The following is a 22,445-nucleotide window of genomic DNA, read 5'->3' as shown; positions in this document are numbered from 1 at the left end:
ATCCATAGAGCAAAATCAATCAGACCAATAGAAGTTTCATCCAAGCATGAAGTAATTCACAGTTAAAATACAAAAATTTCCAATCTCTCTAATTACTAAACTTCACAAAATCAGTCACAGGTTAGTGAAATTATCCTTCTCAAATGAAAACCATTCAAAAAGACAAACTAGTCAATAACAAATACAAAACTCACCTTAGAATCACTCGTTTGGCTCACAGAACCGAATTGGAAATCCCAGAAACACCTAAAGAAAAGCACGAATTTTGTCTGTGAGAGGATTGAGAATGAGGAGGAAGTAGGTGAAAAAAGTCAAAACCGAAACCAAGAATTAGGGTTTTTTGAGGCCCTGAAGGAGCAGAGGAGAAGAGAGAGAAGTCGATTGAAGACATGAAAAGAGAGGGAACTGAGAGACTGTTGAAGAGAGAGAGCATTTAACGAAGAAACCATCTCTTTCACCTTCAAGAACCCCTCAACAAACCCTGACATTACTGCAGAGAGAGAACGAGAGAGTCTTGCTTAGGTTTTCGCGATGAGGGAGAAAAAGAGTGGTGGTGGTCGATGAGAGAAATCGCTGAGAGAGGAAGAGAGAACCGTCAGAGAGAGCTGAGAGTGAGACAGAGAGAGAAGTCAGAAGTGTGAGGTCGGCAATCAATGGCCAATAACTCCACAATATATATGTTTTTATATGGAGGGCACTTAGGTAATTTCACGTCCCCAAGTGATTATATCTGAATAGGATTTGTAACGTGATCATTTCAGAATTGAAGTTGTGAAACGTGATTATATCAATATATTTTTCCCTATTATATTTTGGGTTTTCCTCATTAAATATGGAAACTACCTTTCTATAAATATTAAAAATTAAATAAAAAACCAGAAACATTCCCATTTGAATTGAGTTTCCTTAACCGCCTCCTCCTTCCTTCTCTATAAAACTCAATCACAACCCCGACCTTCACTCTCATATTAAGATCCCCGAAAAACCCAAGTCACAGGTACTTTCTTCAACTTGAACAATCCAAGTTATGTTTTTTTGCGCTAGTTTTCTTTACTTTTTTCTGTTTTTTCAAACCAAAGTTTTGCAACAAAGCTTCTACTTGTTTAGAGTCTCTAGATCCAATTAGATCTCTGCTATTATTTTCTTGGGTTCATCTAATCTAAACATCAAATTTTTTGTCTCTCTATGTTTTGTGGAATTATAGAAGATATGGTGGCCCCTTGAAGACGAAAGCTCCTCGAAAACCGTCGTTGTTTTTAAAAAGACGACGTTCTATAAAACCGCCGTGTAAGAACAACTTAAACACCTAAAAAATGGATATTCCAATGGTTGTTTCTAAAAAACGACACACCTAATTAAAAAACCGACGTCTTATTGAAATACGATTTCCGCAGAGTAAAATCTAAGCCAACAAAGAACGACAAAAGGTATGAATAGACCGACTTAGAAAGTAAAGACGACGATGTCAAAAAAAGCCGCTTTTTTTCTCAGAAATTAACACGACCAAGTTTTCGTATAAGGCGCCGTATAATTACAAATAAATCTATGGCGGTATAATATAAAATACCGCCGTATATTAAATTAATGTACAACTACGGCAAAGATAAATTTATCGACGTCTTTCTTGTATGAGTTCTAAGCAAGAAGAAGCTTAGAACTCATACTCAATGTACTCATCTAGGTTGTACAGGTATTGGTCTGGGGAAATTGGCTCGGGTTGGAGGTTGATAGGGTGGTGGGTTGTTGTTGGAGAGAGAGGAGAGAAGGGTAGTAGAGATTAGTGCATGTGGTAGATTGTGATCTTATAATATTACATAAACACCATTGGCTTATGCATACTGCTTGATTTGTAAATTATAAACAATTTTCATTTTTGATAATGTCCTCATATGAAATTCGTAGGATTTGAGAGTTTTGTTATATAAAAAAGAAAAAGAAATATAGCAGGATCTCTTGTTCCATATCTATAACGAGTTATTTACACCAACACCATCTGAGGTTTCTTGTGTTTTCACAAAACCCCATCAAGTCTCAAAAATTACATGAACACCTCTTAAGGTTTTAATTTGTTTTCAAAAAACCTCTTGTCGTTGATCGTTTGTTCAAAAATTGATGATTTCATTGAATTTTTTTTATGCAGAAGACAAAATTAACCTCAATAAAGTATATGCAATCTAATCTCAAAGCACAAGTTTGTCATTTGAAGAATATTTTTTTGTATAAAAACATCAATTTTTGGTTGAAAAATCAATGAAAATGAGTTTTGTGAAAACAATTTAAAACCTCAGGAAATGTTCGTGTAATTTTTAAAACCTCAAAGAGTTTTGTGAAAAATCCAAAAACCTCAAAGGATGTTTGTGTAAATAACTCTTCTATGACTACGTCATATAGTTTATTTGAAAAATATGTGATGCAAGTATTCTTTCGGAAATTATTTATCTGACTTGTACTCCATATTTGTGGTCATAAATATCCCATTGACTGAAATTACTACTTTAAACTTCAAAGTCATTATCTGGCTTAAACTTCCAACTCAACTTGACTCGGAAGTCTTTTCATGCATGATCGTAGCAATGTCATTGTCGATATTTTATCTTTATCAGAGACTTGGACGTCGTTTAATCGATGTTGACACAATTTGTGTAGGTAGGGATGGGATTATGGAAAATTTTCATTCTTGGTAGCGTGTATGCGACGCATAATTTTGAACAATATTCGAAGTGTACAAAAGCTCAACCATTTGAATTGTCATTTACTCCTTTATACAGGGCATCTCTGCACTCTTAAATCTTGCAGACTCATATCTTTAGTCCTACCGATCATCCCATTGCATAAGAATCGTGGGTCATAGCAGTGCTAGTGCTTCCATCCACCTTGTCTCACTAATTATACTGTCATGAATTTTATCCCTTGAAACCATTAAACTCGGTTTCTACAGTGATGATCATAATGTAGGATGCATAGATATAGAGAGGAAAGCCCTTCTCAAGCTCAAACGAGGCCTCACGGATCCTTCCAGATGGCTTTCGTCTTGGGTGGGAGAAGATTGCTGCAAATGGAGTGGTGTAGGCCACAACAACATAACTGGACGTGTCAACAGGCTTGATCTTGGCAGTGGCGATTGGTTTGATGATCGTGGAGAGCATGCATTTGGTGGTGAGATCAACCCTTCTTCGCTTGTTTTGAAAGATTTGGATAGTGCTCGTCAATGGGCGGGGCCGGGCAAATTTAATGGGCTTGGGCCTGGCCGGGCCAAGTTTTTTAAAAATTCAAAACCCAAGCCCGACCCATGGACCGGGCTTGAGAAAACCCATCGGCCAGACCGGGCCGGGCCTAAACTGGCCTACTTCATTAAAAAAAATCATAAACTTAATCATAAGGGCATTTTAGTCTAAATTTGAGATTAAACTCACTTAATTCCAATATTTTCACATCAAACCAAATTCATAAAACACCCAATAAAGTCACACAACTTAATAAGATTTTCCACAAAAATAATAAAACCAAGTATTATTTTTTAGGTTATTACATAATTAGACCGTAATACGTTTAAAAAAATAATAAGTATCAAAAAAATATTTTTTTAAAAGGATGGTATGAATAAATATGAAAATTTTTAGTGATGTGTTCAAGAAAAGCATGATTATATTTGGTGGTACGATTATGTTTCGTGATATGATTATATTTAGTGATGTGATATGTTGTACATCTTATATATATATATATATATATATATGTATATATAATTGTTGAATTAATAATTGACACAAATTAATGTGCTAATCATCCAATTATAAACTAGGAATGAGTAAAGAAAAGTAAATGAAATGAAGCAAATTATATATGTGATTTAAGTGATATAATTATACATGTATGCGGGCCTAACAGGTCGGGCTTTTGTAGATGGGTCGGGCCGGGCTTACTTGGGCTTAATCAGCCGGGCCTATGGGCTGGGCAGCTTTAGACACCCAAGCCCAAGCCTAGCCCAGCCCAAGGCGGGCCGGGCCATCTCAAAGCCCATAACAGGCCGGGCGGGCCCCCATCGGTCCATGAGCCCGCGGGCCAAATGATGAGGCCTAGATTTGGATTACTTGGATTTGAGCATGAATTCCTTTGGAGGTGTCTTTCCAAGTTTCATTGGATCACTAGAGAAACTGAAATACCTCGATCTCTCTTATTATCTTTTGTTGGAGTCATTCCCCCTAATCTTGGAAACCTCTCAAGGTTGCTTATCCTAATCTTAATAGTTATGGAACTCATGAGACTGACCTTTAGTGGCTTGCAACTCTTTCTTCCTTAAAGTACCTTAACTTGGGAGTAGTGAAACTTATTAAGACTACATCTTATTGGCTTCCCGCTGTTAATATGCTCCCTTTGCACTTGTTGAATTGCATTTGCCCTCTTGTAGACTTTCCATGCTTCCTCTCACTCTTCCTTCCATCAATTTCACATCCCTTATAGTTCTTGATCTCTCTAGCAATAAAGTCACATCCATGATACCTCCTTGGTTGTTCAATCTCACTAAACTAGAGATGTTGAATTTCGAATTTAACAGTCTGATAGGAAAACTGCCTGATTCTTTGGGATATCTTAAAAGCTTAAGATACCTCAAATTGTCGGGTAACTCACTTCAGGGTTCAATCCCAAAATCGATTGGAAATTTAACATCTTTGGAGGAGTTTAACCTTGGAGGGAATCAAATGAGTGGGATCATCCCAGAAAGTCTTGGGGAGCTCTCATCGCTGGTTTCACTTGATATCTATGGCAACACATGGGAAGGTAGGGCTCGTCCAAATTTAATGGGCTTGGGCTGGGCCGGGCCAGGTTTTTTTAGAAAATTCAAAGCCCAAGCCCGACCCATGGACCGGGCTTGAGAAAACCCATCGGGCCAGACCGGGCCGGGCCTAAACGGGCCTACTTCATTAAAAAAAATCATAAACTTAATCATAAGGGCATTTTAGTCTAAATTTGAGATTAAACTCACTTAATTCCAATATTTTCACATCAAACCAATTCACAAAACACCCAATAAAGTCACACAACTTAATAAGATTTTCCACAAAAATAATAAAACAAAGTACTATTTTTGAGGTTATTACATAATTAGACCGTAATACGTTTTAAAAAAATAATAAGTATCAAAAAAATATTTTTTTAAAGGATTGTATGAATAAATATGAAAATATTTGGTAATGTGTTCAAGAAAGCATGATTATATTTGGTGGTACGATTATGTTTCGTGATATGATTATATTTGGTGATGTGATATGTTGTACATCCTATATATATATATATGTATATATATAATTGTTGAATTCATAATTGACACAAATTAATGTGCTAATCATCCAATTATAACTAAGAATCAGTAAAGAAAAGTAAATGAAATGAAACAAATTATATATGTGATTTAAGTGATATAATTATACATGTATGCGGGTCTAACGGGCTGGGCTTTTGTGGTCGGACCGGGCCGGGCTAGACACCCAAGCCTAGCCCAGCCCAAGGCGGAATGGGCCATCTCAAAGTCCATAACGGGCCCAGGCAGGCTTTTTACAATGGGCGGGCGGGCCCTCATCGGCCCATGAGCCCGTGGGCCAAATGATGCGGCCTATTTCACGGTGTGGTTTCACTTGACTTGTCGACATAACTGTTGTGCATGTATTTTTAAAAGAAATTAAGTTAAGTGACATATTTGTTTGCGGTATAACTCTAAATATAGGTTCCAGACCATTTTCAATTTTTATAGATATTTTTTCCACTCCATTCTTTTCTTCTTCAATCAACACCATCCTCAATTTCCTACAAGTTTCAGAGCTTGACCATCAGCAGCATAGAGAAAATCACATCACATCTGGAGAGAGAGAGAGAGAGAGAGAGAGAAGATGATATGACTTATGCGAGGATGGGTCTCTGGTTTGTTTGGGAGGATGGGCGTATGGGTTTTGTTTTAACCGATTCTATGTGAAACCTTATTAAAAGCCATGTTTTAATCCAGCCGTCCAATTTCATCCAACGGCTGCTATCTGTCCGCAAATAAGTGTCCGCAAGAAAGAGAACGGCTAAACCTTAGGAATGAATGAAAGCAGACGTGGTGGAATAGAAATAGGAAACTGTAGAATTATATTTTGGGTTTTCCTCATGAAATATGGAAACTACTTTTTTATAAATATTAAAAATTAAATAAAAAACCAGAAAAATTCCCATTTGAATTGAGTTTCCTTAACTGCCTCCTCCTTCCTTCTCTATAAAACTCAATCACAACCCCAACCTTCACTCTCATATCAAGATCTCCGAAAAACCTTCACTCTCATATCAAGATCTCCGAAAAACCCAAGTCACATGTACTTTCTTCAACTTAAACAATCCGAGTTATGTTTTTTTACCCTAGTTTTCTTTTTCTTTTTTCTGTTTTTTCAAATCAAAGTTTTGCAACGAAGCTTCTAGTTGTTCAGAGTCTCTAGATCCAATTAGATCTCTACTATTATTTTTCTTGGGTTCTTCTAATCTAAACATCAAAATTTTTGTCTCTCTATGTTTTGTTGAATTATAGAAGATATGGTGGCCCCTCGAAGAAGAAGCTTAGAACTCATACCTAATGAGGGCACTCGGAAGATGACCTTTCGGAATCGAAAGAAGAGTATATATAAAAAGGCCGACGAGCTTTCGAAGCTTTGTGGTATTGATGTTTGCTTGATCGTCTACGAAGCCGATCAAAAGAAGGGGAGGGCAGTTCAACCGGAGACGTGGCCGCGGGATCCGACTCAATTCAAACGCATTCTCAACAAGTACAAGGATTCTAAGGATACGTCCACGCCTGGATTGAAGAGAGACTTTGATATGTCTGATTTTTATGAGGACAAGAAAGATCACGTGGATGAGGATAACGAAAAGTTTCAAAATTTAGGGAAGAAGATTTTTGAGGAGGAATACCCGACAAAGTTTCAAAATTTAGGGAAGAAGATTTCCCGACAAAGTAAAATTTAGGGAAGAAGATTTCGGAGTACCCGACATGGGACGATCGAATAGATGATTTTTCGCAGGACGAATTGACTAAGCTCATTGCTTCACTTGAATCTAAGATACAAGTTGCAACCAAGAAGATTGATTCTATGGAAAGATATATGGGGTTTAATAAGAAACAAAATCAATGTTTCGTCCGGGAAGATACTAATCATGATGAGCAGCCGGCCTATCAAGTCCCTGCTTTGATGTCTCCTCCATCACCTGTGCATTATCCAATGTTGCCAAGTGCATGGGTATCAAGATCAGAATTGGAGAAGAGCTAATGAAAACTTGACAACCTCAGTTCGATTTTGATCCTTTGTAATCGAATTTCTAGTATTGTTTAGTTCGATTTTGATGTACCTTTTGGCTGGGGATAATATAGGCCTATAATTTTTGTTCTCCTTCCGTCAAGGTCTCGAATTTAAGGCCAGAGCCTAGCAATTATTTCATATTTCTATTCAATTCATGGGGTCAATAAAAAAATATGGTCTTTACGTTCGTGTCCAATAAAAGCATGGGGTTTTGTCCAATAGTCCTGTATGCATATGAATCTATAGAGAGAGGTTTCAAGAGAGAAATGTTAAAATATCAACACCAGCTCAACGCATTAATCCGCCCAAGAAAAATAAAGCCCAACCCATGGAAGTTTGGTAACACTAGAACTAGATAATTATAGAAAAATCTGGAAAAGTGAAGAGAATACCACCGACTTAGTAACTAGATATTGTATCAGAATAATATAGCTAATTCTAGAAAGTTGCATAAGCGTGGCTGGAAATGAAGAAGCCAAGTCGGTGGGCTTGGACTATGCCGGCTAGGAATTTCTATATATGGGCATGAAGCCTTCATTTATGTAATCAAGAAGATAGAAGAAGAAGAAAAGAAATAAGCTACAGAGCTTAAGCTTGAGTAGCGTTTGTGAGGAGTGTGATTGTTCTAGAGTTTGTCTCTAGAAAGTGAGAAAGAGTGTTAGATTTAGAAATTTTGGGCTTTTTATGCCCGATTTCATAGTTGTTTAATGCTTTGGTCTTGTCTTGTCCATAGACAATTTTCCAACACTAATGCAAATGGAGCTTTCTTTCACACTATCATAAGTGGCCTCTGAATTTTTGAAACGCTCTCATTTTTGAAGTTATTTTCTTTCTCCGATATATAGCTTTGTTTACTTTGTTGTGTCATGGATTGATAGGTTATATCATGTGCTGTCACGCGACAAATTTTTATGAAAATTTTGACAAAATACGATGACAGAGACCAAAATGTGTGAGTCAAAAAATTAATGAGCACATCCATCTGAAGACTTTTGAAAAAAATAGTCTACAAAACTTTTTCCAACACTCTGAAGCTTTGTCTTTTTTTTTCCCCCTGTATAGACGTCTTCGCCTTTTTATTAACATTGTTTGAGAGTTTTATGCATCCACTACAATTTTTCCAACACCAAGACAATGAAGGTTTTTTTTATTTGTCTTCCGTGATATGATTTCTTTCTTTTATTCACACTTCCAAAATTGTTTTGACCTTTTCACTCATCCATTATCCAACACTCACTGTGAATTCTGCAGCTGGGTTGGCTTACATGCAACCATTCCACCAACTGGGCTGTGAGTAAGCTTGTCCCACATCGATCCACTGGGCTGTGAGTAAACTCCTTATAATTCTGCCTCTAACACACTAGTTCGCCTCGTGAGGAAGAATCCCTTTGTCCCATCGGAAGTGTAAATCCTGAGAAAGGAAAAGAGTCCCATAGGAATAAGTCCCTCTGTCCCATCGGAAGCGATGAAAACAATCGGATTGTCCCTGTCCCCATCGGACGCAAAGAAAACAACAAATGTCCCTTCGGAGGCAAACTCGACCCGGAAGAGGGAGATGGTGGAAATCCCATCGGAAGCAAAGAAAATAAATTGTCCCTTCGGAAGCCGAAGGTAAACCAGTCCTATAGAGATAACAACAAATGTGTGCGCATGTTAAGCAGTGAATATCGATAGTGAAATATGCCAAATTTGAGCCTCTACTATCTGTATCTGTTTGATGAAATGCCTCTGTGAGAGTCTTTTGTCTTTTCTCCTTTTCTTTAGTCTGCTGGCTGAAAAACAACTGAATTTCAAAGCCAAGAGAAGATTTTGATTTGTATGCAATTGAATAAGAGTTTCACTTGGTTGAAAGTTTTGAAAATCTCCATTCAAGTTTGTTTGAATTTGCGCTTGGTGCAAATTCTTTTGTGGGGATCTTGAGTCCTAACATTCCACCAGGCTTCTGTACCCAACATCCTCATTGGCCCACTCTACTGACACTGACCTGATGGTATCCCTTTCCTTTCTTTGAGACGGCTTCACTCACCTATCAGAAGTATTCAATGACTTGAGTATTATTGCCCATACATAACATCATTTTAATCTCAGCCTATAAGTCGCCCCTTCAGTGGATTTGGGCCCAGTTGTGTGGTGAAACTAGGCTCTGATACCAAATGTCTCATGGGTAGAAATTGTCCTTAAAATCCGGCTTGTAAGAAAAGGGTGCCCATGAGCTCTTAAACCACTATAGGATATGCTATTTTTCCAATGTGGAATCTTGAGTCCTAACAATGCCTCTCTTAGTTAAGTTGCAAGAGTATTAGAATATTGATTTTGGTTGTTTGAGGAATTCATAATGGCACCTATATGGGTTTTATGGAGTGCAAGGATCGAAAAAATCGTAGTGCTGTAATTTTTTCATACACCTTCCTCCCCTCGATGGCTGCAATTTGTGGGCGTGCGTGACAAGCTTTCAATGGAGTTATTGGGTTACCAATTTAAGAGAGAGAGAGAGAGAGAGAGAGAGAGAGAACAAGCGGAATTTTTTGCTCATCAGGCAGGAAAAAGGGTGAGTCAGAAAGAGAAAAGATCAATTTTTCCATAAGAATTTCCACTAGCTAATATTTCTTGTGGAAATATGATCAGATCTATATTTCGATTTTGAATCTTTTGTTCTGTTGTTTGAACAAAATTTTATTTACATTTCGGTTTCAGTCAACAATGTTGTTCAAGATTCTATCAAATTTTGGATTATAATTAGATTTAATCATATTCGCATTTTACCTATTTGAAAAACGTCAATCTTCTGTAAGACCTGCAAGTTATAATATAGGCCGTATATGGTGTTGGCTGTTTCCTGCACAAGATAGATATGGCATCATCCTGTGACAATTTTCAGTGCATATGGTTCTTATATATTTTCCTTCTTGTTCAAAGAGTTGGTCTGTATATCCTTGAATATGAAATTTCTAAATGGTCTGAAGAAAAAAAAGAAAAAAAGAAAAAAAGAGCAGAACATACTGTAGTCAAAATGAGGCTGAAACGAAACCTACTACATCAATAGATGCTCAATGTTGTTGAGCAGGATGGCATTTGTATTGTGCAAATGGTTAAAATGGCATAGCTGGAACTTTCTCTTGTCCAGGTACTGATGGGAGCAATTGTATTCAAATACTTACCTCATTGTTGTTCTAGTTTGTATGGCATTTGCGTTATTTATCACGTCTAATACTTTATTGCTCTGTGCAGGCTAATGACTGCTATTGTCCTTCCTTTTAGCAAAGGGAGCTGAGGACTGGTTATCTCACAATGAAGAGTTCTATAGCTCACGTGATAGATGAATGCAGGAGTCCAGATTCTTGAAAAAAGAAAAAGGCAATGTTTAGCTTGGTGGGGTAGCCTACCTCCAAAAACAATGGAATTTCCTAGAACCCAAAAGTCCAAACCAGGACCCAGTTCCCCAATCATCTTCCTTGTCATCTCCATAGCTGCCATTGCACTCCTCTTTCTCGCTTCCTCTCTCATTTCCACTAGTGGGTTCTCTTTATCCTCTCTGAAAACCCTCGAAAGCAGACCCAAAGTAAAGAACATGAACCAGAACCGCCAAACTGGCCACGAGAAGTACCTCTACTGGGGTGACAGAGTTGATTGCCATGGAAAGCACTGCAGTTCCTGTGCGGGTCCGGGCCACCAGGAGTCCAGCCTCAGGTGTGCTCTTGAAGAGGCTATGTTCCTGTTTGGATACAGTTTCTAGGTACATTCCAAGTTTTTAAATCTCTTGAGTTTTTTTTGTTTTCTTATTTCTGTTTTCGGAGTTGATGTTGTTTTCTTATTTCTGTTTGGTTGCTGTGCAAATGAGGACAACAGAGAATTGTGGAAGAGATCAGATTTGATATCATAGGGACGAGTTAAATGGGTTTCGAACCCAACTGTCTTACAACTTCTATTTTATTTTCTTTTATTGTTAGAAGCTTTAAGATTGGCTTCTTTGGGATGGTAAAACTTACTTGCTTGTTTCAAGGTGTGGTTTCACTCGACTTGTCGACATAACTGTTGTGCATGTATTTTTAAAAGAAATTAAGTTAAATGACATATTTGTTTACAGTATTAACTCTAAATATAGTTTCCAGACCGTTTTCAATTTTTATAGATATTTTTTCCACTCCATTCTTTTCTTCTTCAATCAACAACTGCCTCGATCCTCAATTTCCTACAAGTTTCAGAGCTTGACCATCAGCAGCATAGAGAAAATCACATCACATGTGGAGAGAGAGAGAGAGAGAGAGAGAGAGAGAGAGATGATATGACTTGTGCGAGGATGGGTCTCTCTCTGGTTTGTTTGGGAGGATGTGTGTATGGGTTTTGTTTTACCCGATTCTACGTGAAACCTTATTAAAAGCCATGTTTTAATGCAGCCGTCCAGTTTCATCCAACGGCTGCTATCTGTCCGCAAGAAAGAGAACGGCTAAACCTTAGGAATGAAAGCAGACGTGGTGGAGTAGAAATAGGAAACTGCAGAATATAGACGACGTGTTAATCAAGAATTATATTTTGGGTTTTCCTCATGAAATATGGAAACTACCTTTCTATAAATATTAAAAATTAAATAAAAAACCAGAAACATTCCCATTTGAATTGAGTTTCCTTAACCGCCTCCTCCTTCCTTCTCTATAAAACTCAATCACAACCCCGACCTTCACTCTCATATTAAGATCTCCCAGAAACCCAAGTCCCAGGTACTTTCTTCAACTTGAACAATCCAAGTTATGGTTTTTTGCCCTAGTTTTCTTTTTCTTTTCTCTGTTTTTTCAAACCGAAGTTTTGGAACAAAGCTTCTAGTTGTTCTCAGTCTCTAGATCCAATTAGATCTCTTATATATTTTTTTCCTGGGTTCTTCTAATCTAAACATAAAAATTTTTCGCTCTCTATGTTTTGTGGAATTATAGAAGATATGGTGGCCCCTCGAAGAAGAAGCTTAGAACTCATACCTAATGAGGGCACTCGGAAGATGACCTTTCGGAAGCGAAAGAAGAGTATATATAAAAAGGCCGACGAGCTTTCGAAGCTTTGTGGTATTGATGTTTGCTTGATCGTCTACGAAGCCGATCAAAAGAAGGGGAGGGCAGTTCAACCGGAGACGTGGCCGCGGGATCCGACTCAATTCAAACGCATTCTCAACAAGTACAAGGATTCTAAGGATACGTCCACGCCCGGATTGAAGAGAAACTTTGATATGTCCGATTTTTATGAGGACAAGAAAGATCACGTGGATGAGGATGACGAAAAGTTTCAAAATTTAGGGAAGAAGATTTTTGAGGAGGAATACCCGACAAAGTTTCAAAATTTAGGGAAGAAAATTTCTAAGGCAGAGTACCCGACATGGGACGATCGAATAGATGATTTTTCGCAGGACGAATTGACTAAGCTCATTGCTTCACTCGAATCTAAGATACAAGTTGCAACCAAGAAGATTGATTCTATGGAAAGATATATGGGGTTTAATAAGAAACAAAATCAATGTTTCGTCCAGGAGGATACTAATCATGATGAGCAGCCGGCCTATCAAGTCCCTGCTTTGATGTCTCCTCCATCACCTGTGCATTATCCAATGTTGCCAAGTGCATGGGTATCAAGATCAGAATTGGAGAAGAGCTAATGACAACTTGACAACCTCAGTTCGATTTTGATCCTTTGTAATCGAATTTCTAGTATTGTTTAGTTGGATTTTGATGTGGCTAGGGATAATATAGGCCTATAATATAGTTCACCTTCCGTCAAGGTCTCGAATTCAAGGCCACAGCTTAGCAATCATTTCATATTTCTATTCAATTCATGGGGTCAATAAAAATATATGGTCTTTACGTACGTGTCCAATAAAAGAATGGGGGTTTGTCCAATAGTCCTGTATATGTATGTATGCATATGAATCTATATATGTGTACCTATGATTTGGAGTATATATGTTCATTGAAGTGAGCTCGATCATCCGGGAATAGCAAAACTGGTTGCTGCACATGCAAAGCCACCCAATTACATATGTATTTCTTTGAATTCTTTAAGCCTCCAAACTTATCGGAGAAATTACATACGGAAGAATGGAGTCCGAATATCAATCATACATGAGCAGTGAGCTAGAAAGATTCATATAGTTTATGTCTATGCTGCCCACACTCTTATGGCTGAGCTGCCATTCAGTCATACATGAGCAGTGAGCAGTTCTCTCTCTCTCTCTCTCTCTCTCTCTCTCTCTCTCTCTATGAGGTTGTATGATGGAGCTAAGATTATTCTGTGAGTTGGTAAGGTTAAATAACGAATAAAAAAACACATCAGTGGACAGGCCCTCTATCTCTATGTGTTGATGAATTGGTGGTAATCTCAATCCAAGGTTATCAAGTTTGAGTTGAAGGGTTGGTAAGAAATAAACCAAACGTAGATGGAAAACGGCAGTTTGCCTTTTTTGAAAATCTTATTAATTAAGCCTTTGGTTTTAATTTCTAACCCTCAAAAAGTATGAAAGCTCTGTTTTTGTAATCGGAAGTCAAGTACTTTCCTTAGTAGTGGACAAATCATATTTTATTGCGACGGGCTGTAGCTGATGTTCCTTGAATGTTTTGATACATGACATCGCTTACTTTCACACTCGATGTCGATACCTATAATATTGATACACAATGAAATGTGCATTAGACATTTAGTCACGACATACGTTTATGAATGAGTACATGCTCATACTTCACGCCTCGAGAACAATAATAATTTGCTACATGCTACTTAAGCCATATACACTATGAAAAAATGTAATTTCTTTGACACAAATTATATATATACTAAAGCTCAATCCAACTAAACACTGTTCCTAAGCACAGTATAATGACGGAAATGCCCCTCATTTTGCTATTGTTTTTGTTTTGTTTTCTCTTCATAACAGTGAATTGACGAAACTGCCCTCAACTAAACATCTTCTTCTGTTCCCTTTTGCCCCTTTCCCTCCGCTGCGAACGTTTCGTTGCTCAGAAGGCGTCCATTTTCAGTCCATTTCGAACCAGCTGGTTGGGGGCAGCTATGGAAGATCTGCATTCATTGTTAGACATGCGTGAGGGGTCGATTTTCGTTTGGGAGGTGGGCTGCAAATCCAGCCGCACTTTTAGTCTTCGTCTCACAGATTTGTGGTCGGGAGATTTCTCATCGTTTCTACAGCCTTCGACTGACGTCTTCCATCTTTCTTGCTTACGAGTTTTGCATCCTTTGTCTTGGTATGCATCCCGTCAACTTTTTAACAGATCTTTTGGTCTTCATTTCATGAATTTGATTGTTGGCTGGGATTTTTTTCGTCCTTTGGAGAGCGTGGGTGTGAGCCATGTTCTATCTTTAGGGTATTTTTGATTTATTTTTACGAATTTGGGTTCATTTATTTGGTTAATTTGATTTCAGGTTCTTGGGTAATCCCTAATGCTATATAAGAGGAGCTGAGGTATTTATATTTCACAACATATTGGGTTCTATCAGGAAGGGGATTGAATCTCACAGATTAGCTCAGGTATTTCCATCGTTCTTATTATTATTATTTTTTTAATCAATTGTCGATTCAATGACTTTGCTCTCTCGGAGAAATCTTAGAAATGGAAATCATTCGCAATTTCTGTTTTGGTTGCCGATAACACACTGGAAAGCAAAGACCAAGCGTGCTTTAAAAAATAAAAAAATAAAAATTTCCTTTTTTATCTGCTTTTGGTTGCTGTATCCTAAATATGGAGAAAAAAATTAATGATAAAACACAAGGAAAAAAGAAGTGAAGATTAATCAGGTTTCGTCAAAATAGAAATTGGGAATGATTAACCAGCAACCATACTGATAAAGTGCCATCTTCCCTTCTTTGTGTACTCTCTAAGTTCTGCTCACGTCAATTTTTTCACCATATGCTCTGAGACATGGCTATGTGGCTTAAACTTTGGTTTCTGTATATGAAAAATATAGTTCTTGATCGAAGCTTTTCTGTATATGTCACAGGTTCTTAAATTCTATCCTAAATTCCCTATGTTCAACTAGAAAGAAAGGTTTCTTTTTATCTTCTTGAAATAATTCATGTTTTAAAACCCATTTATCTAGATTGACTCTCAAGCATATGGTGTCTAGGAAACATATGGTTTACTTTGCCAGTTCAATATGCTTGGTACATAAGTTCTGAAAATTGTATGGCCTGATTGAGCAGGCATGCTGTAGAGTTCTTGCTTGAATGTGTATGTTTTGTCCTTTAAAATTACAATTGAACATAATATCCTAGATATTAGGATTGCCGCAGGCTTATGTTGATCACAGTCTGTGCAATGATTCAATCCTGAGTGAGAGAGTGGTTTTGTGATTTTAATTGTTTAGGGTGACTTTTGATTGAGATGTTCGATTGAGTTGTCAGGACAAAGGGAATGTAAATCTAGATCAACGCTTACAGAAAATTAAAGTTATATATTGAACTTTTTGGTTTATAGAATTAGAGAGGCTGAGAAAACAGAAATCATGCTACAATATACCTGGAATGAAGATTTTTGCTGCCTCCTTCAAGGAACCTAGATCTGTTATGTCTTTGGCCCGTCCAAGTTAGCATATATTAGATAAACTGTAGATTAGTATTTATCAAGCAGTTTAGAAAGTGTCACCTTATGAACAGGGCCAAATCCTCCCTCTCCCAGTTTATTCGCTACATTGAAGTTGTTTGTTGCAGCTAAAACTCTTTTTAAATTGAAGAGTGGTAGTCCTGCATCATTCTTCGCAGCTTCAGCTCTTTCTTTACTTATAGTCTCGCTCATACAGCCTTCCGTGCTCCCTGTTTCATTCTTATTATTAGAGCATTGGTTGTTTGGAACACTAGAATATATGTGTTTGTGTGAGTGAGAAAGAGAAAAAGAAAGAGAAGGGTGGTAGCACTATACCTTCCATTTCCAAGTATTTGTTCCATATGAAGAATTTGTTGGCTGGGAGATTTTTTGTCAAGAGACTTTCTTTCTTTTAGTGGTTTGATGTTCATTCGACAGTTGAAGGCTATGAAAACAAGCTAATATATAGAGTGACGGTATAAATAGATGGATCATGGATCTTGGTGCAATTCTCTCTGTTTTTTTGGGTTATTTTTTATGCTGTTTTCATTCATGGGTTGGTTTTTATGTATTTTGTTTTAGAAGTTGGACTTTTTGGAATTTGATATTGATATGGGAATTGAAAGCTTTCAGTTCAGGATAATGCTTTTCAGTGTGTGTTAATGAAATTGTTCTGTGGCTTTTCCTTATCTGAAAAATGCCAATTTTCCATGGAAACAAAGGAGATTAGGATATTATATAGAAACAAAAGAAATTGTTGTGTTATGTATTGCAATACAGTTAGTCAAAGAACTTTTTTTTAATAAATGTTTTTTTTTCAATTCATAGTGGAAATAACTTTAATTGTAGGCTGAAATTTCCAATTAATTGTTTTAAGTTTTGTGAATAGAGCTTAGGAATTAGCTAATGGTGTCAATTGACAATTGGTTGGGATAAGTGTGTGCTTCTTATTTTTTCTTCAAGTCCTAAAGAAAGATGGCAACCGTACAAAAATAGACTTCAACAATTTTCAAACGCAAAAAAAGGATTATATGCCTTATGAGAAGAAGAAACTGAATTTTCAGTTTTTGCGTTTTTACAAATGCTGTATAACTGTTTTTTAGACTGTTTGGTAGCTCTTCCCATTGCTGCTAGACAACAGGTCAGTTTTCTATTCGTCTTTTGAAGAAGTCTTGCATATCAAGTGTGGCTAATTGGTGTTTGGATATTGTGTCTTTGAAAATTGTTATTTCTATCATTGTGATGTTATTGCTTATATGGTTTGCTTGATTAGGCTATAGAAATTGTATTTAATTCGTTTTCATATGTTTGTTTTGAAATTTTTTATTTCTATAGCTACAATACTGTTGGTGTGCGTCCATTTTGCTTGATTAGGATATAGATGTAATAAAAATATTGTAATTTAACTCATCCATGTTTATTTTTTCCTTTCCAGCCATCGATGTGTTGGTTGGAATTTGTAATTTTTGAATATGATGCCTAAAAGAATTACAAAAACCAGAAAAAGCCTGAGTTAAATTATAATAGATCGATATTGAATGCATTAGTGCCAAGGAAAATGTTGTTGAGTTGTAAACAGTTACTCAAAATCTTCCACCGGTTTCATACTTGGTGCATCTACATTTAGCATCTGTTCTAAATTCTTCACTAAATGGCATCAAAATATTTATTAACCAAAAATAGCTAAATACAATGAATAGTGAAATTTCCACCAATGACCAAAAAGAAAACTTAGATGTTGTAAACTATGCAGTGCTCTCAAAGTGTTGGCTTATTTTACTGGTTTGGATAGAGGTTTTAGGTTCCTACTTTTGGTTCTGTTAAGCAAGAGGCAAATTTCTTGGTTGAAATTAATTGGCAAAAATTAATTGTTTTCCATTTTGCTTGAGCCAATGGCATCAATTTCCCATTTGTGTTGATCATTTAGGCATATGTACTGTTCTTCTTAATTTTTTAATGATGAATTTTTGGTATGCAAGTTTGATATCAAAGCATCCCCTGTGAATATATACATTAACTTTTTAGTAAGAACCCATGTAAATCAGCTACACGGTGCTTGATTATTATGCATCAAAGTTATTCAAATTAAAGAACACATTATTAAAAAGCATGACATTATAATCAGTAATCGTGTACTCTTTATTTCAAATGCAGCATCTAATAGTTTTTAAATAGACAGTGTAGCATCTCCATTGCAATACAGTTAGTGAAAGAACTTTGTCTTAATAAATGTTTTTTATGTTTTCTATTCATAGTGGAAATAACTTTAAAGTGGGAAAAGATCGTCAATTTTTAACAATGAGGATGAGATTTTTTTTTTAAAAGGTTGGCTATATATCAAAACACTGTCAAAGATGTAGCACATGTGGCACTAATGCTCCAATTGGGGATCACCAAGTTGTTCAGAGCCCTGTTTTAGAATCTAGAATGTCTTTATTTTTCGCTCTTTTGATTGTTGCTTAATTTTATTTAAAATTGCTCCTCTGCAAATGGTTGGTTGCAAGTCACAATTATGGGCCATTGAACTAATTTCCAGAAACAAATTGACCACATTGGCTTAACTAATTATATAGGGTTTGGTCGATGTTTGGTTTTATCGAATTTGTTTTTTACGGAACATTTGGTATTGGTCTACACTGTCTTGCACGCATATGGATTTTGAAATGAGTTGTGATGTGTTTATTTAGTTTTCTCTTTATGGTGTTGGTTACTTTTCAACCAATTAACATGTGATTCTCCTCTCAAGGAATTTGAAAAGAAACCAGTCTTCAATTCGTATCGTAATATTTTCATGTTTTCATTTGTTTGTGTAAGAAAAGGAAATGTAACAAATAGTTTCTGTTGGTTCTTAATATTCTTCAATACGAAAATCAGTATTGAAACAGATTCATTAATTGAGACCGTCTTATCTCACAAGCAAAACCAGAATTATACTTATTAGCCTAATTTTGTTTTTCTGTCTTTGTATTTTAGATAGCTGTTGTGATCCTGCTTTTGTGTGGCTGTTTTTCGAAGTGCTTGATAGCTTCTTTGACTACAGGTTAGTGTTTTATCCATTTTTCAAAAGATTGCATGCATGGTGGCTGTAGCTTATTGATTGCCAAATATTATGACATTTGAAAATTCTCATTTCTTTGGTTCTGTCAATATCACGGTGCATTTGCTTATAATTTAAAATTGTATAAATGCATGTTTTTTCTCCTTTCCAGCTATCAATCTGTTGCTTGGGGTTTTAAATTTCTGTGCATAATGCGTAAAATGACTAGAGATAGCAAACGAAATCAGATGATGCAAGAAGCTCATAGTTTTGCCATTTCAAATGGTATAGAAATCTCTTATGAAAGTGTTTGTCTTGCCGATGATAAACATAAAACCAGAGAAGAAAATGTGTGAGATTCTGACAATTTACTAATTATCGGTTTGAAGAAGAAAAAAGCCCAAGGCAGTTCCAAAATTGCCTCTCCTACTTCCACATCAGAGTTTATGCTCTTTCCTTTTCAATTCATTCATCTCATTAATGTACACATTATATACATAATATTTCATTGTTCACAACTTATTTCCCCACTCAATTTCTCTATATTAAGTGGTAGTTGATTGCATTGAATTTGGGCAAAGTTTCCTTTCTCATAATTGTCTTCAATTATGATTCAATTTTAAAGAAAATCTATCAACTCTTCTTTTAAAATATGATTTTTCTCAAACGTCTTTTAGAATGCAATTTGGTTTCAAAACCCGCAGCATGGCGCGGGTGCCTTTGCTAGTAACAAACTATAAAGCAAGGACCACTTCAATACTTCAAATACCAAGAGAATTCCAGCAAACCAAAATCACTCTGTTACAAAAATATGCTATGGTTGCGATCATGTCTTTCACTAACATTTCAGAAATCTCAAAACAAGATAAAGATGAACCCGTAACGGAGGTAAGACCCATTCTGTTCAAAAGACATTATGGTCAGTAAATACAGGAGGCAAGGATCTCTTTTAGCATTTTAGAGGTTACTCTAGCTCATAAGCATCAATACTTGCATCTTCGGTGGTAGAATTCCATATCCATAAAGGCCAAATGAAACTAACAGCAGAAGCTTGGATATAGATGAGGCTAAAAGTTCTTCCACAAAGCAAAAACGAGTAAAGCAACATACTCAAAGCAAGGAAATAAGTAAAAGATTTCTTCTCATCACGCCACAGCAAAATGTCTGCAACTGCAGGCAATACATTTCAAGGTCATTTTACAATCACAATCAAACATTTTACGGTTGCAATCAAACAATATACTAGCGCATATGATGGATCATGTTTGATCTGACGATGTGTTCTAAAATGCAAATCCTTCCTGGTGCTATACGTAGTCCGTTTGACGTTATACAAAACCCTGTTCAAGAGCCTAAGTAAAGATGTGGATTAAATTACATAGTACTTAGTATGGCACCATGCAAGAACAAACCACCATGATGCGTACCACTTGCACCAAAATTGGGCGCAAGTACTTTTGAAAATAATGTGTAGCTGATATCAAAATAGCGCACAACATAATATGGTACAACGGAAAACAACCTTCTCCTCCTTTGCCTAGCAGCTTCTCCACTTTTGATTGCTCATTAGAGTCACTGTAACTTGTGAAAGATGAATATTTGGCTAAATGAGATTGAGTTAATGGTTAATGTGACACCTTCCTGTCCTGTACACAGGTAATCGGCACTGACGAACCAGATTTTTATACCTTGAATTTTCATGCTTTCCAATAAGCAATAACTATATGACAATACATTGCAATGCCTACTTCATATCCAACAAAAACCACTAGAAATCATTTTCAAAACGAAAAGAATAGGAAGCAGCCTTCATTAAGCTTCTGCTATGTGCTAGAAGCAATCAAATATTGGGGCCTGACTAGCCTGCCAAGACAACTTTAAAAAAGTTGAGAAGGTTCAATTGGATATCTAACAAGAAGGATGTTATCCATTTAAGAGAGGTTTCAAGAGAGAAATGTTAAAATATCAACACCAGCTCAACAGATTAATCAGCCCAAGAAAAATAAAGCCCCAACCCATGAAAGTTTGGTAACAGTAGAACTAGATAATTATAGAAAAATCTGGAAAAGTGAAGAGAATACCACTGACTTAGTAACTAGATATTGTATCAGAATAATATAGCTAATTCTAGAAAGTTGCATAAGCGTGGCTGGAAATGAAGAAGCCAAGTCGGTGGGCTTGGACTATGTCGGCTAGGAATTTCTATATATGGGCATCAAGCCTTCATTTAAGTAATCAAGAAGATAGAAGAAGAAGAACAAGCAACAAGCTATAGAGCTTAAGTTTGAGTAGTCTTTGTGAGGAGTGTGATTGTTCTAGAGTTTGTCTCTAGAAAGTGAGAAAGAGTGTTAGCTTTTAAAAATTGTGGGCTTTTTTTATAGAGTTGTTTTGTTGTAATATTTTGTGAGTTTAATAGAAGTAATTCATTTACTTGTTCTGTCTTCAACAATTAAATATTAAAGTTGTGTACTTTAATTTCTCAACAATTGGTATTGGAGCGGGACGGTTCGGAACCGATTCTTCTAGAGGTTCCTTGAGTCATGAAGAGTTCGCCTTTACAAGTTTGTATCTTTAGATCAAGCTTATTCGGTCTACCAAAATCCTGCCGACACGATGGGTGATTTTCAAGTAGTTGGAGAAATCAAGAAGCTCAACAATAAAAATTACAACACGTGGGCGACATGTATGGAGTCTTATCTACAAGGTGAAGATCTTTGGGATGTCATCGGCGGTAATGAAGTTACACGGCCTAAAGAGGACACCAATGGCACTTTGCGTAAGTGGAAGATTAAAGCAAGTAAAGCTATGTTTGCCCTAAAGACCACAATTGAAGAAGAAATGTTGGAGCACATAAGAAATGCCAAAACACCAAAAGAAGCATGGGACACATTTGCAACACTCTTTTTAGGGAGGAATGGCACGAGACTACAGCTTGGCGCAACACTTTTTTTGAGGAGGAATGACATAAGGCTACAACTTCTAGAGAACGAGCTGTTATCTGTTGCACAATGCGACATAACGATTGCTCAGTATTTTCAAAAGGTAAAGTCGATATGCAGTGAAATTTCTGAATTAGATCCTACTTCTGCTATTGTGGATTCCAAGATAAAAAGAATAATTATTCATGGTTTGAGACCCGAATACCAAGACTTCATTGCCACTGTTCAAGGATGGCCGACTCAACCATCACTTGTTGAGTTTGAAAATTTGCTTGCCGACCAAGAAGCTATGGCTAAGCAAATGAGAGTGGTCTCACCGAAAGGGGAGGAGGAAACGTTCTACACCAAGAAAAGTAAAGGTAGCTTTAAGCAACATGTCGGTGGTGGATCTAAAAGAAATGGTGGCAAGGTGAATGGTCATCAAGGAGAAGGAAGTTCCCGACCAAGGGGAGCTCCAAAGTATCACGACAACTGTGGTCAGTCCAAAAATAATAAAAGATTTGAGAGTAAATGCTACAACTGTGGAAAGAAGGGCCACATGGCGAAAGATTGTCTGGTCAAACAAAAGGCCCACCGAGAGTAA

At 36.7% G+C, this 22,445-nt stretch overlaps 2 protein-coding genes, 2 long non-coding RNA genes and 1 pseudogene across 5 annotated transcripts; all 5 read left to right on the top strand.

Moving 5' to 3' along the window:
* Positions 1-6,326: 6,326 nt before the first annotated feature.
* LOC148914937 (agamous-like MADS-box protein AGL82) lies at positions 6,327-7,504 on the top strand (annotated as a pseudogene). The gene is made up of 2 exons (XR_016122824.1): positions 6,327-6,344; positions 6,554-7,504. The product of XR_016122824.1 is annotated as an agamous-like MADS-box protein AGL82 (transcript).
* A 440-nt stretch (positions 7,505-7,944) lies between these two features.
* On the top strand, positions 7,945-8,960 carry LOC148914936 (uncharacterized). Its single transcript, XR_016122511.1, has 2 exons — positions 7,945-8,459; positions 8,571-8,960. It is a non-coding gene; the product is annotated as an uncharacterized LOC148914936 (long non-coding RNA).
* Positions 8,961-11,634: 2,674 nt separating this feature from the next.
* Positions 11,635-13,163, top strand: LOC103339162 (agamous-like MADS-box protein AGL103). Its single transcript, XM_008242451.2, has 2 exons — positions 11,635-12,034; positions 12,245-13,163. The coding sequence occupies exon 2, from the start codon at positions 12,250-12,252 to the stop codon at positions 12,952-12,954; it is 705 nt and encodes a 234-aa protein (XP_008240673.2). The 5' UTR covers positions 11,635-12,034; positions 12,245-12,249; the 3' UTR covers positions 12,955-13,163.
* A 3,777-nt stretch (positions 13,164-16,940) lies between these two features.
* Positions 16,941-19,458, top strand: LOC148914935 (uncharacterized). Its single transcript, XR_016122460.1, has 2 exons — positions 16,941-17,027; positions 18,860-19,458. It is a non-coding gene; the product is annotated as an uncharacterized LOC148914935 (long non-coding RNA).
* Positions 19,459-21,536: 2,078 nt separating this feature from the next.
* On the top strand, positions 21,537-22,445 carry LOC148914934 (uncharacterized). The gene has a single exon (XM_089043343.1). The coding sequence runs from the start codon at positions 21,537-21,539 to the stop codon at positions 22,443-22,445; it is 909 nt and encodes a 302-aa protein (XP_088899469.1).

The sequence above is a fragment of the Prunus mume genome, linkage group LG8 (genome assembly GCF_029339155.1).
Source record: "Prunus mume cultivar Tortuosa linkage group LG8, ASM2933915v1, whole genome shotgun sequence".
NCBI lineage: Eukaryota > Viridiplantae > Streptophyta > Magnoliopsida > Rosales > Rosaceae > Prunus > Prunus mume.
The sequence above is the reverse complement of the archived record's forward strand: the minus strand, read 5'-3'. Positions and strand labels throughout refer to the sequence as shown.

What these genes read in the sequence shown, in the direction of transcription:
- LOC103339162 (XM_008242451.2), top strand. Translation starts at nt 12,250, where the DNA reads ATGGTGGCCCCTCGAAGAAGAAGCTTAGAACTCATACCTAATGAGGGC.
- LOC148914934 (XM_089043343.1), top strand. Translation starts at nt 21,537, where the DNA reads ATGGGTGATTTTCAAGTAGTTGGAGAAATCAAGAAGCTCAACAATAAA.